The sequence below is a fragment of the Misgurnus anguillicaudatus genome, chromosome 21 (assembly GCF_027580225.2).
Source record: "Misgurnus anguillicaudatus chromosome 21, ASM2758022v2, whole genome shotgun sequence".
Lineage (NCBI taxonomy): Eukaryota > Metazoa > Chordata > Actinopteri > Cypriniformes > Cobitidae > Misgurnus > Misgurnus anguillicaudatus.
The window spans coordinates 50605413-50620900 of NC_073357.2; the positions used below are offsets into that span (position 1 = coordinate 50605413).

Below are 15488 nucleotides of genomic sequence, written 5' to 3' on the forward strand. Positions count from 1 at the left end.
ATTTCATACGAATGGGTCATGCAATACGACCAGCTTGAAAAGCAGCACAGAGAAGAGAGCAGAAGAGAGAGAGTGTGTGTGTGTGTGTTTTCATGTGGACATTTTCAAAGATTTAGTCATCCACTGGTTTTTCCAAGGTGACTATTGTGAGCTGGCTGTTTGCTGGCTGGAAATCAGACCAGAACAGATGAGCTAGAATCAGAAGACGCAAGCAGATATTTTCGTGGGATGTAATAAGAGAAAGCGATAAAAATGAAAATACCAAGGCAGAGAAAGAAGTCGAGCTAGATAGAGAACGAGAAGAGCATAAAATACTGGAGGGATTCGAAGGAATAACAACAGAGAGTGTGTGTGAATGTGTGAAACTGCAGTTGGAGCGAGTCTAGTGTTTGCTTTAGCATGCACGACTGGGGCCCCTCTGATTGGTTGGCAGGTTGGACCGGGGGGCTCTTGGGGCTCAGAGCCCCCCTCTGATTGCTTTGGTTGAGGGACGAACGAAGATGAGAATGGAGAGAGAGAGAGAAAGAGAGCAGGCACAGACTAGCGGACACCAAAAGTGAGAGTCCACGCGACAGGCTAACACTCACACACGCGCTCTTCTCTGATACTCGCATCCCCGCAGGAGTCATGGACCAATCCACTGTAACTGCTGCTGTATTCCTGGCTTTCCTCTTCCTCCTGGTACAGTGAGATCCTTTTACTTCATTTATAGTATTCTTTTTTTTCTTACGGTTTATATTTTTCTTAAAGTAAAGAGATTGGAGTTTGGAGATTGCTTAAGTATTGACACTTTACAAGAAGCACAGATTTTTGTTTTAGATGCACAATAGCATATATATAATATCTCTAGATTATTAGACAGATAAATACTGTTGTATATAAATCCATCATATCACAGTAATAACTGAATGATTTAAATACTCAAATTATTATGATTGAAAAAGTTTTAGGGCAATCCAGATCTCTCCAGCTGAAAAAAAATTATGCTTTCTTTTCACAGATATATTGATTTATATACATTTTCATATATATTTTATTATAATTGAAATAGATTTTACATATTTAAAGGAATATTTCATTGCAAACCATATACCACAGTATTTAGTTGTTACATTTTCAATATCGTGCAGCCCTAATTTAAACTATAGATACATTTATTTTATCTCAGTTTCTCACAATAAATAGAGATCTCTCAAAAACTGTCATTCGGTAGTTCAGTTTGAAGCCACCGTCTCTGTGAGATGTGACCAAATAGAGTGCAAGGAACCGAGAGGCAGGCAAGAGCTTAAACAGATGTGAGGTAATCATATGACTTCCCAATTAAATAAAGCCCATTCCATGTATATTGATGTAACCCTGGGTCTGTGAAAGTGAGCATTGTGCCGGGCTCTGTAGCCTGTCAATGGGTGCTCTCTAAGCAAGCAAATATCCTAAATCAATTTCACAAGTCCCGTTGAGTTTGTAGGTTTTCAAGCTCGGTTTGTTCCATGGTGTGGGATTTCAGCTTTGCCCTGTTGAACCGAAATTATCTTTCATATCGCTTCAATGTAGGATGCAGGGCTTGGAAATGGAAAGTATTATATATGTCTGTACAGTATAGAAAGCTCCCGAGGCAAAGGAGAGGAAGGGTGGGATTGTATTTATAGGAGGGTTAATTTGGCATGTAAAAGTCATAGTAGAAACTGATTGGTGAAGAGTTAAGTAAAATATCTATGATTTAATAACTGTATCCAGTTTTTGTTGTGAAACGCTCTGATTCGTTGAAAATGTTTCTCATAACACTTGAGATTGTTCCCACAAAACCTCAGCACGGCCTTCAAATGCATGCTGGTAAATTTGTCAAGTCTGTAATTGAGTGTAAATCTACTGATTGCTTTTCACAGGACGTTTGGTAACTGTTGGATGGGAAGCTAAAAATCAGAAGTAGGGTTTATTTAGGCAGCCAAGTTTGCAATTTTTTTCCAACTATGTTTAGATTTCAGAATTATATTTTCGTATTGCAAACGTTTAGTATGTTTATAACTTTCCTTCTCATTTGGAATTTCTAGATAAATAATGAGCCGTTTTGCTACCGGGCCCAAGAAAAATAAGCCAAATGTATCATTACCTTGTATCTCCTTTCTTCACTTGAGCCATTTATCATCCGTAACTAAACAATATGCCATGCTGTTGGGATAAAGTCAGAAAACTTCAATGAAAAATACTTCTTCAAAGGATATAGTTTTGCCTGAAAGGGTTTCTTTTTTGTTCCCTAACCGTTTGCAGTCTTTCCCAGTTTGGTGCCCACTTGGTGCCTCCAGAGCAGGTGTGAGCGGGTCACAGGAGTTCTCCATTACAAAGCCATCTGCAAGTTTCATGAAGGTTCAAGGGACTTTGATGCGACGGGACCCCACCAGTCGCACTGCCTGTATGGGGTTTGCATGAATACTGAAAAGACAGGTGCTTTAAACGCATTCCTGTTTGGTCTTTCACAGACTTGAATGGTCCCCGTCTGTGATGTTGGCTAATGCTGAAATATCCATTATGTTCGCAAGAACTACACACAATGGCTGTCTTGGGGACATTTACGGGGTGCAGGACAACCACAATAGTTCTGCAATCCCAAATCAATCATACCAGACTCTTTATTTCATAGAGTTTCTTTGTCCTGTCCAAGCCCCAACTGAGTTTGGCCATTAAGATTCCTAATGTAAGGTGTTTTTTGGAAGCTAGTAACAAAAACAAAAGTTTGTCACCACGGCTGATTTATGGGCTTGTCAAACCCATTGACCAGTTAAGTCACATGGCAAAGCAACCAAACCAATGTGTTTCTTAAAGATAGAAGGGCAATATCACCAATAAACAAAGACTTGGAAAGATCTCAGCATCCTACAACCCAACACCACATTTATCTGTCCAATTAGACACCTGACCAGGAACGGGTCGAAACCGTGTAAGAGCGATAAGTCCCTCGCGAAAGAAGCATTGGGTTTTAATCTGTGCTTTCTGGCCTGCTTCCAACATCAAGCCTGCTGTCCCATTGGTTGTCAAGACATGCCTGAGATGCACATCATCCTTGCAAGTTCTGAATTTATCTTCTCATAATATTGATCTTGGAAGCGGATTTATTCCTCGTATCTCATCGCTGCCAAATACTTTGCTGAGCAATTATACCGGAGAAGGAACTTGGCTGGAGCTTGTTAAGAAAGGCATAACATTTCTCTATGAAAAGGATGACTCTGACATCTGACTGAAATATGCTAAAGGGAACATGAGAGCTTCAACCATTTCCTTACAGATCTTATTCATTTCCATTCACTTTCGTGCTGGCACCAAGCTGCTTTCTTTGGCCTCACCTCACCCCCAGATTTTTAATGTGTATGCTTGCAATTGGGAGAAATCAGTTTCTATATTGTTCATTCATTTTGCAAGGGTTTGTGATTGAACTTTTACTTTTTAGGTTATGCTAAAATGGCCATTAACTACAAATGTTGCTCAAAAATTCTCTGAGGAAAACAAAAATGGATACTAATGAGTCTTCTTATTTACACCAGGGGTCACCAAACTTTTTTCTCTGGGGGTCATAATCGTTCCTGACTGTGATGGGGAGCAGCTATATAACATAGAATTGTATGACCCAGACCAAAATGACCACCATCAGGCCTCATTGTGTAGTAGAGACTAGCCTGGCACAGCCAAAGTCCCTATCAGTAAACGGCTTTCCAAGGGTAGCTAGTAGGTGAGCCACCTTATAGCCAGGGCCAGACTGAATCCGCAGACTTTTTTGCTTTTTCTCTGAGTCGGGCCGCGGGCCTTAGTTTGGTGACCCATGATTTACACATAGCAAGGATATAGAGCTTTTAAATGGATAGCATAGCACAAATCTGCTGAAAACACACCAGTTCTGCATTTACTTGACTAACTCCTAAATGTGAACAGTAGTCGACAGTTTCACTTTGTTATATAACCTCTTTTTATGGTGTTCATCTTTCCTTAACTCTGTTAATTGTAAACATAGCTTTGTAGACTTTGCTCATTGTTCGCTAATTAGACAAAATATTATTAAGGTTTGGATGACATTTTTATATAGAACTTCTTAATTTTTGATTGTGGACTAGTGTTGGGCGATATGCCCCATTTTCAGATCGTCAGCTTGTGAGATTGCCGATACACGATAGTATCGGGGGGCAGGGCAATAGATAGTGTGTGTGCAAATGCTGTCTATTGCCTTTGTGTAATTGTTTGTAGTTGAATGTTCTGTCTCAATATTGCTGTTGTACGTGTACTGTCCACACAGTCTCAAACTTTGGGTGACCGTGGACCCATCTGATGACGAAAAATGGTATACCTTCGGCTTTAGAATCGCTCACTGTTAAGCCTAATTTACACTGATCCAACAACAACTCCAGCCAACTTCAACAAACACCAATAAACCCCAACATTTTAAAGTCTCATTTACTTTGGTCCAACAACTGCCAACAGGGATTTCATACTGACCCAACAAACACATTTGTTGGCATTTGTTGGATCAGTATGAATTGGCCATTATGGTAATCTACAATATTTAGATATAGCATCTACCTAATACACCACTATGAATTTAAGAATTCTGTCTTGCTATAATAAGCTAAAATTAGTTTTAGTAAAGCAAAGTTGTAACATTAAGCAATTTACTACAGGCAGGAGATATCTCTGCCTGAATGCTGGCAAGATGAGTCATCTCAGATGAGTCATCTCTGTAAAGGAAGTCATTGAGGTTATTTGGGATCTTATTGTTCCTCTTTTTCGCAATGATGTCTCTTGGCCAACCAGAAGGAAGTGTTGACAGGTCGACTGTGGCTCACTGGTTAGACTTATTAGGCTAAACTGCCATAGACTGAATGAACCATTGTACCTCTTTTTAGTTAGTTTTACATTCAGTATCAGTTTTGCAAAGACATCTACAACTTGGCACCATGATGTGCTGTACTGTACTTGCCTTATGTAGCTGCATGATCAAGCTGTGGCCGCTGAGTGCATTTTTGGTTCCCCTTTAGCTCTCAGTTTATGTTTACAATAAACATTGCTTCTTCATCCATATATCCAACTAGTTCTTGTATATTTTAATATGTGTCTGTGGTGGCCTTGAGGGGCAAATACAACAGCATAGATGTTGACAATAAAATAAGCATATGATTTTACAAAAAATAAAAACAGCACTGTTTGTGCTTTTCAGAATATGACAGAATATTACAATTTCAGGTGCATTACTCGGGACCATTACACAATAACCTAAAAAAGTGAAAAATTATTTTATACCATGTATACCAGGTATCACTTATGTTAATTATAATGAACTAATAAAATATACGTGTGACTGTATCTACACTCTTAAAAATTAAGGTGCTTAAAATCTTCACAGCGATGCCATAGAAGGACCATATTTGGTTCCTCAAAGAACTATTCAAACAAATGTTCATAAAATATTTTTTAGACGTTTTTATAATATTCAAAAAAAAAAATTTGTGAAATTGTGAACCTTTATTTTTAAGAGTGCACATGCTACACCACGGTGCTTAAAGAAACACGCCGACTTTTTGGGACTTTAGCTTATTCACCGTATCCTCCAGAGTTAGATAAGTCCATACATACCCTGTTCATCTCCGTGCATCCCGTAATTCTGTCTGACGCACCTACTGCTAGCCTAGCTTTGCACAAAGACTGGAAGTAAATGGCTCCAGCTAGCATACTGCTCCCAATAAGTGACAAAATAACGCCAACATTTTCCTATTTATGTGTTGTAATTTGTATAGTCATAGCCTGTAGAAATAACAAGGTCACACAGCCATCTTTTAACCGTATACATACTGGGAACGATATTTTCAGAAGGCGAAGCACTGCTACTTGAGTGATTTGCTCGCCGCACCTGAGAAGCCCCGTGATGAAAGTAACATCGGTGCTTTTCAAGTCTTGGGCTCATCACTCCGCCCAAGTAGCAGTGCATGCCTTTTGAGAATATAGTTCATAGTTTGTATATGGTTAAAGGAGCCTGTGTCTCATATGACCTTGTTATTTGTGAATGCTAGCTGGAGCCATTTACTTCCAGTCTTTGTGCTAAGCTAGGCTAGCAGTGGGTGCGTCAGACAGAGTTAAAGGACACACAGAGATGAAAAGGGTATGTATGGACTTATCTAACTATGGGGGATACTGTGAATAAGCTAAAGTCCCAAAAAGATGGCGTGTTCCTTTAAGGTACTATTATACTTTCTGTATGTGTCTCTGTATGATATTTATTTGTAAGTTCACTGATTCCCTCATCACTCCCACTCTTTCTCTCTCTCTAGAGTTCTCGGACAGCTCGATCAGAAGAAGATAGGGACACACTTTGGGATGCCTGGGGAACGTGGAGCGAATGTTCTCGTACCTGTGGAGGAGGAGCTTCCTATTCACTCAGACGCTGCCTCAGCTCCAAGTACTTTAACATCTTTATTTTTATATTCTAATGTCCCATTGTACATTCTATAGCCATTTGAACAATTAGTAATATATCAAATGGACAGAATAGGGTCAACACTACACAAAAAAAAACCCATACGTGAATGATCATATGTCGCGTTCACCTATAGGAAAAAAGAATAGCTGATATTTCAAAATAATGGTTCAAAAGTGATTTTGACTATACTAACATTGCTGGACGGAGCTGTTATTTCAGTCCACATTATACTTAAATTCCACTAAACTCTCAAATTACAGCATCTATGAAAACATCATTGGGCAAACTATGAAAAGGCCCTAAATGGGTGAGTTGTAATCTTTTATCTTCAATAGTGATTGGTGTTTGATTGCTATCCATCCATCTCTACATGATAAAAGTCTACACGTCCCTCTTTCTGCATACTGTAGCTTAACCCCAGCCAAATGACGTGGAAATCTCCTAAGAGCAGGTCTCTCTTGCACTGTAATAGAAATACTGTAAATACATTTTATATGACTGTTAAAGACTCCTTTAGGGTCAACAGAGAGATCTATTGTGTTTTCCCCTCCTAAAATGGCTCCAGTCTCGGTCTCATATTTTACCAGACAACACGGCCGGTAAAGCTTGATTATCGACAGTGCATGAAGCATGTCCAATAAATCACAGGCCACTTTGTCCAGCTGAGATTTTGAATATCCACTTAAGCCAGACTGGTGGAGGGGGGGTGGTTTAAATAAATGGGGAAACCAATTTTTAGGGGATTGCTGTGGCACACAAGACCATGTTTTCCATAGAAATGTTGTCACATTTATTGACTGAAATTCCTATTCAGTGATCTCATACGTGCCACACTTTATTGGTCCCACTGCACAATATAGGTCTTTGAGGTATTGAAAAAGCTTTGCGTGAGAGAGGTCAGACGTGCGTCATTTTGTCACATCAAGCCTTTGGCGAGGTTTTCCTTTGTGGCAAAATCGCTCACAAAGGAAAATTAGAAATCTTGAACAATCGTATATCTTTCGCTCCCATAAAATCGTGACCTTTTCAAAGCATCATGCAGTGGTCTCATTTTGTTAGGGTCTATTCACATACTCCACATGTTTAATACAGTCTGGCACAACACCCTGGCTGCCAAAGAGAGGACATTTCTGTCTTGTGGTTGATTATGCGGAGAGCGATTTCATTTTGGCCTGGATCTTTGCAAAGCTGCTCATGTATGCATGTGTTTAATAAACCTGCAAAGAGGACATTGTAAAGCTGACCCCTGTGAATTTATGTTAAGAGCTGTTTGAGGTTCGGTTGGATTTTTAAGGCCTGTGGTTTGATTTCTAAAAGCGAGGGGGCTGGATGAGTAAATTGGCAAGGTTTGGGGAAGGGATTTTTGTTTACAATGTGAGTTAAAAGAGCCGTCATTGCATGGGAACAGAGCAGTTCGTCAGGACTAGTGGCGGATCGAGGTTCTTTTAAGGACTCACATCTGCAGAATCAGAACAAACTGAAACTGAAGTAAAAACTGAAGTTAACCCCCCCATCTTCCATGGACAAATATTTAAAGGGTATATTATTGTACCCCAAAAGGTACATTTCAATCATGGCCGTAGCCAGCTATGAGGTCACAGAGGTCCGGACCTCGGTAATTTTTTCATATAAAAAAATAAAAGTTGAAGTTCTCTAAATGACTAATTAGTTTTTCAAAAAGAATCTGCATATATAATAACGTTTGGACAGTTTACTGTATAGTTTAGTGTAAAATGACGAATTTTGGTTTAAGCTGCGACGGCGCGGGTACAGAATTTGCAGTGTTGCCAGATCCTATTGTTAAAAATCCTCTTTAGACGTAATGTTTTAGCAATTAATGTGACACTTTGACATTATCTATAAAGTGATTGTTAGGTGTAGGTTAGTATTAGAGATTTCTCTGATTTATTTCTGAAATACAAGGTTTGGACGAACTTTGTTTTTTAAGGCCAATTATTTTTGCTTGTTTTTCATACTAATATCTGGCAACATGAAAACTGAAAGTTATCAAATAAGACGCATCATTCAGCGCGAGCAGGTTATTGGTGATACTACATTCGGTAAGATAAAAGCAGTAATCATCATAATTGTGTCTGTAAGAGTATCAACAGTATCAACAACACTATTGAAAAACATAAAATAACTCTGGTACAAAGATGTAGAAGACTTGGGTTTAAATAAAATATGCCAAATATGTTAAAACACGTAGCATAAAACGGTAAAGCTAATCTTAACAAAACATAAGCATTAAGAATTTCTGTTATTTCATTTAATTTAAAAGTTAACCTTTAACAAAGTCATGCTGAAAACAATAAGAGCACTAAACAAGTTCTTGTTTAAAATCTTGTAACGTTTTTGTTGTATAATATTGCTTATTAAAATGATTACAAAAATAAACATTGTTGCATGAAAAAATAAAAAATAATCCAGCAGTCCCAGTCCATCCCCCAAAACAGAGTGTGTACCCAAAGTGTAAAAAGGTTAAGACAGAATATTTTAGATCCCAGGTCAAAATAAACGCTTCAATGTACTTAAACCACTTAAATACTAGCAAGTACATTTGTAAGTTATGTAAAGTTATGCTACAAAAATATACTTATTAAAAGTAAAGTTCTACTTGAGCAGTACTTCAGTTTACCTGAAAAAGTAAGAATACCAGTACCAACTAGATTTTTATTGAAATAAATGATGTCTCAAAATAACACTTAGATGTTCTTAACTTAATTTTAAGAAGTACCAAAAACAAATGTGACATAAGCCACAAAATGAGTGCACGAAAATAGTACATTTACTAAGTGTTCTTAAACAGTGTATTTTATTTAAGTGCACTTTTTTTCATGGGATAGCATTTGTTAAATCTTAACACCCCACCCTGGACCTCTGTAATTTTCAAACCCTGGCTACGGCCATGATTTCAATGTATTGTATACCCATGTATAAAAATAAACCCAGGGTTCCCACGGGTCCTTGAAATCCTTGAAAGTTTGTGAATCTGGGAAATAAATTCAAGGGAAGTTTTTGAAAATATACATACATAGATAGATACAGGTCATTTAAAGTGCTTGAATCTATTTTATGCAATAAGTTTTCTGGAAAAAAAATCCATATTATTCCCTGTGTAGTGTAGGATAATATCATAAAAAATCTAGACCTTTTAAGCAGACGTGCTAAACTGTTCGCTTGAAATGCTTGTATCTTCTGTATGCGAATGTTCATTGCATAGTTGTGTTTGACACATGAATACGTCTCTGGTTACGTATGTAACTGTTGTTCCCTGAGAAGGGAACGAGACACCGCGTCTCCCTTGCCATTCTTCCTGCGTCCCTGTAACGCCGTCTTCGGCAATATCTCAGATAGCGATATACTTCCTGGCTCCCGCGTCACCCTGTCTTTGTCGTTAACACATTCAGACTTACCACTGGAGGTGTCCCCAAAGTGTCACCGCAGTGCGAGTTCCCTCGAAAGGGAACTGTAACAATGTATCCTAACAGGTAACACGGTGTAACCTTGCTCTCACTTGAAATGTGTCCCCACATTTAGTCCTTGAATTTAAGGGTATTGGACCTGGAAAGTCCTTGAAAGGTCCTTGAATTTGAAGTTAACTAAGGTGCGGGAACCCTGTAAACCTTTAAAGGTACAACCCCAACGATATAAAAGGTACAGTTTTGTACCATTTTCTTTGTACCTTTTTTCTGACCTATTGGCCACAGATCGGTATCGGCCGATAATGGCATTAAATGACTCTATTGGTACTCACTAAATTTGCCGATCTCATGAAGTGATCTTTCTATTTACTCTTGTTATCATAGGGCTCCTGAATGTGGCCACAATTGGAGATAATTTTTACGCAGTGCGAACATTTTAACAACCAGTTGCTCATGTGCGACCTGCAAATTTGGATTTCTCTCGCTACCTTTTCTATGAGGACGCGCTCCGGTCCTAACAGCGTGATGCGTCTTCACATCCCTATCAAACAGCGTATACAACACCATTGCGGACATTGCATCTTCATGCCAAAAGTTTATTATTTGCATGGGTTTTATAGTTTAGACTTTCATTTTTCTTACAGCTGCTTTTGCCCGCGTACACCCAACATGCGCAAACACAGACAGCCTGCGTTTACATAGTGATCTCTCTCACGTCTTAAAGCTACAGTGACCTAATTCATCTCTCAATTAAATTACTCTCTGCTCTTCACTGAATAACTGTTATACTTTATACGAATGCATGTACAGTAAATCATACAGTTTCATACAGTAAAGACTGTCAAGTGTTTTATTTGTATTACTTTTAACAGACATAAGCCTTTTTAAAGGCAATATTAAATTGCTCTTTTTAGAAGAAATATTTGTTGTGCAAATTTATTTGATTATCCATTAAAACCATAATATACCTAATTACTGCAAGTAATATAACAAAGGCAACATCTGTGGTATTACTTTATTTAGAAAAAATGCTAACAGTTACAGTCATCAAAGAGCTTTCATATTAGCTTGAAGAATCAGTATTGGGCACTGGTATCGGCTGATCATGAAGGCAACCAAACGGTACTCGGTATCGGCTGCAAAAATCTTGATCGGAGCATCCCTAGTACGTATATAAGACTTTTTTCTTTCAGCCAAACACATTTGTGGTTGTATTAAATTATATCCTGGCTCTTTTCAGCTTTATAATGGCATTGGATAGTGCCCCATTTTTAAAGCTACAAAAAATGGCATCCATCCATTAATAACTGTATGGATTCGTTTTTGACCGATCAATGCGCTTTTTTGTATAGCTTTTAAAACATGGGTCACTATCCAATTGCATTATGAATCTAAAAGAAGCCAGGATATTATTTAATATAACCCTGAATGTGTTTGGCAGAAATAAGAAAGTCATACACACCTACTGTATAGATGGCTTGAGGGTGAGAAAAATATGGGCTAATTTTCATTTTGGGGCGAACTATTCCTTTAAGTTCCTATATTTTTGCATTACATTTTTGGATTACATGTACAGTAATTCGGTTTGTTCTCCTGCCAGTCCTTCAAAGTCTGTTATTTGACAGTCAATGCGCATTTGATCTGATGTACAAATTGTTCCAACCCAAACACTTTCTTCCACTAAAATCTAGGTGGTAAAAACATTAGTTTGTATGCACAGTCAACCCCACGGTCTGTCTTTTAAACCACCTGTTGCCATGTTGAGTAAAAATTGCTGGGATGTATAACTTGACATACAGTAATGTGTTCATTGGAATGTCTTCACACATACAGTACCTGACTTTAAGTATGATAACAAAAGATGCTTGTATAGATACACTTCCACATGTAGCATAAATACATGTATATAATCATGTGCATCCAAGTGTGCTGTGGAAATATACTGTTACTGAAAACCTTTATGAGTAAAAACGCTTAGGTTACTCACGTAACCCCGGTTTCCGGAAATAACGGGAACGAAGCATTGCGTCAGTTGCTGACGCTATGGGGGAAACTCCTGTTTACTCCGCGATTGAAGCCTATTGGTAAACGTCTGTAAAAAATACAGACCACTACGTTTGAGCCCGCGCGCGGGATGGCACACGTCCTTATATAAGCACGGGATCAAGTGTCAAGAGCTCATTATCATTCGACTGAAGCGCGCAGCCGAATAACACTCACTGCTTCGTTCCCGTTATTTCAGGGAACCGGGGTTACATGAGTAACCTAAGCGTTCCCTTTCAATACGGTTCACTTCGCATTGCGGCAGTTGCTGACGCTATGGGGGAACGTAATCCCATCACACCGTGCATACACAACGGACTGAGGTGCCTTACTGGAGGGACTCTGTATGTGGCCCTATATCCAGCATATTCACAGCTTTAAAGCAAAAGTGTAAGCACCATATCAAATGTTAACGCGCATAAGGTGGGTTATTAAACGCACCGGGAAGCACATTACATAGCACAAGACTGCGAGATTACAGAGCGCGCCTCTGGTGTGCGAGAATAAGTAAGTCCAGAGTCACGTTGGTGAGCTCGCTGAGCGCAACTCGATGTACACATAAAGCGCATGAATGCGCGTGCATGGTTAAGCCGAGAGAACCTGCGCTCGTAGGGCAGGGACGTCTAAGCTGTAAAATCTGACAAACGTAGACGGCGAAGACCAGCCGGCCGCGTTGCAGATATCAAGAATAGATACTCCTGTAAACCAAGCCCATGATGAAGCCAACTTCGTAGAGAGTGGGTTCTAACATCATAGCTTATTGAGGAAGGCGTGAGCCAGCACGATGGCTTCAACGATCCATCCAAATAGCCACTGTAGTAACCGGCATACTTAGTGAGTGATATGCGAGGCTCACGAACGGCCGATCTGACTATAATATGCGGCAGAACGGTTCGTAGCGTGGGATTATACAGATACCACAATAGTGTGAACCCAGGTGAGCCCTCGAGCGCATCGGGGATGCATATACAGTAGGTAATATTATAGTGCACAGGTCGGTGAGCTTCCAAGCGCGCCGTAAATGTGTACTGGCCATAAATTGCACGGGCACAGGTGAACACTTGAGTACATCGTGAATGCATATAGATGAATCAGAGTGTTATAATGCACAGGCCGGCAAGATTCTAGATTCTAGATTCTAGAACCCTTCAGTGCACCGTGAATGCGTATAGATAAATCAGTGCACAGAACGCGCCGTGAATGTGTACAGATATGATTGATGAACGTAACATGGGTACCCAATGCACCGTGAACATACACAGATGAACAACAACAAGACCATGCCCGGGGTAGAGCTAATCCATACATGGAGTAGATTAACCACGAGTGAGCATCATTGTTACGGGAGGTGATAACTTCAACGATCCATAAATAACCTGTATTGACAGGTGCGCTAGTGAGTGATCTGTGACGCAGACGAACAGCTGATCGTCTGATGTACGGCAGACGTATCTGTCATTCAGGACCTTGGACAGTTCCAGAGCGCTGCGCCTCGGGCACCGTCCGCATCTGAGAAATGACAGGCTTATGAATGAATGAATGGCCAGCCGTAAAGCGTGGTTCGCTGTTATCGCCGCTGTCGGCATCTGAGAGATGACAGGCTTGTGAATTAAATGAATGGTCAGTCGTAAAAGCGTGGTTTGCTGTTATCGCCGCCACATAGATATAGCGTAGGGAGAGAGAGCCGCCGTGCACGAGCCTCTGTAGTGAGGAGAAAAGCGTTCCACACCACAATTCGTGGGGGTTTAGACTTTTCGCTGTCACCGGACAGAAATAGATCAGACTTTGCATAAGGATGCCTCGCGAGAGGGGTCCTAGCAGCTCGTGTCAACGTGTCATAAGGCACGTAGGTCGTGTCTCACGGATGCAATCTCCACACGCCCGTCATAATGGGTTAATATGTCTGCACCTTGGTGGTTTAAGCACGAGTTGCGTATCACTCTGATTGAACATAGCTTATAAAGCGATGCAATGAGTTTATAAGGAGATGACTCATCAGCTTGTACAGGGGGCGAGATCTCAACCTGGCTCGGTGAATAATGAAAACCACCGTAGTTTGCTCGACCGCGTTATCACAATAACACGGTCGAGAGTGCTGCAGTGCTAAAATCATCCCCTTAAATGGACTGTATGTACAGTACAAGGTGATTGATATGAGACAAACGTGCGTTTCACGCGCCGAAGGCTGATTGCCGTCGCAAGGCATATCCAATTCAACAGCAGATGCTGGGGGAGCTCGTAACGATAGCACTTCATGCAGCCGTGTGTAACTTAAAGCATAAGCTTCCCGGCCGTCAGCTCGGGGCAGGACCTTTGCTTAGTCAAACTGAAGTGGTCTTATGAACAGAATGCCACAATATTCAGCTTTCTGGGGCTCGTTAGGGGGGTACATGAGCCCGCCTTAAACGAGATGCCGCGCGTCTGACTGTGAGCGCGCTCTGGTGTTAGGCTCGCTTCCGAGCGTCATAAACGAAACTCATTGTGGCGGGTAGCAAGCTCACTTGAGGTTGATATTACCCTTAATTTCTCCGAGTATTGGAGCGGAGCGGAGGTGTGAGCGTCTTCGGATCCGCTGATATAAACCAGCCATAAGGCCGAGAATGTCATAAACCGCTTGGCTGTAAGCTTTTGAGTGGCCATCCGGAGAGGGCGCGATTCAAAAGCTTGGAGTCTGAGGCTGCCATCTCCCTAGGAAGAGAAAATAACAGCCGTAAGACCGTGCTCGCCTGCACCGTCAGTATCGAAGCGGAAAAACTGAGGTGGGCTGCGAGCGAATTTCAGCGAGAAAATTCTGAATTTTTGTTTATTTTTTTATTGTTTAGAATCCATCCCGGTGTCCCGGGAGTGAATCGCCAAACCGGGTTTTTTTCAGCGAGCGTAAATACAATTATGGATGGCAGGCCGTGTGTGCATATATTGACTGCATGTCGGTAAGGCAAAAAATTGTTTAGAGACACTGTACAGCCGTGGGGTGTCAATACACAGTATAGTAAGCACGGAAATTGCTCTTAGAGAGGAATTCAATACCGTTCGCCACTACAGTGAGGTCGCATAACCGACAGTATTACATGTGAATGTTTCTGGATAAACAGAACAGAATGTTTCTGGATGAAGCTCTGTAATCGTTGAACACTAGACAGCTGCACTTAGAGGCAAGGAGCCGTAAGACCGCGCGCTGACTCTAAGAAGCCGCTAAGAGACCTCGCTACTGCAGGGGAAGAGGCGAGGGACTCCACGAGCGTAGAGCACAAATGGCTGTGTTATGACAGAAAAACAGGGGTCAGAACCGCCCGTGATTGCTTGTCCTATGCATCTATCTTAGTTCTACGGCTTCGCCACTTGTTCATCTCAGCAAGAGAGGAACGGCAGAGGGGGGCATGGAACACAGATAGAACAGCCATGCATCGTATGAGCGGTCTTCACCCAGCGATGCACTCGGGGAATTCATATGACGGTGCCAGAGATCTCGTGGCTGACTGTGTGAGGAGCGAGGGACTCTGTGAGTGTAAAGTATGAACGGTTGCGTTGTGACAGAACACGGGGGGGTAGCCCGTGTGCGCTAGTCTATG

General features: G+C 40.8%; 1 protein-coding gene across 3 annotated transcripts in view; it reads left to right on the forward strand.

Moving 5' to 3' along the window:
* LOC129449733 (ADAMTS-like protein 1) overlaps positions 1 to 15488 on the forward strand; it is a 174913-nt gene that overhangs the window by 96237 nt on the left and 63188 nt on the right. For 2 of the 3 annotated variants that reach the window (XR_008646165.2, XM_055212099.2), the window contains exon 3: positions 6303 to 6430. Coding sequence is in view for 2 of the 3 variants with exons in the window: in XM_055212099.2 (XP_055068074.2) it covers positions 6303 to 6430 (128 nt within the window). In the remaining variant the exon portion in view is untranslated. Of the gene's footprint in view, positions 1 to 148; positions 682 to 6302; positions 6431 to 15488 lie in introns of those variants that run through there. The other variant, XM_055212100.2, reaches the window with a different exon arrangement.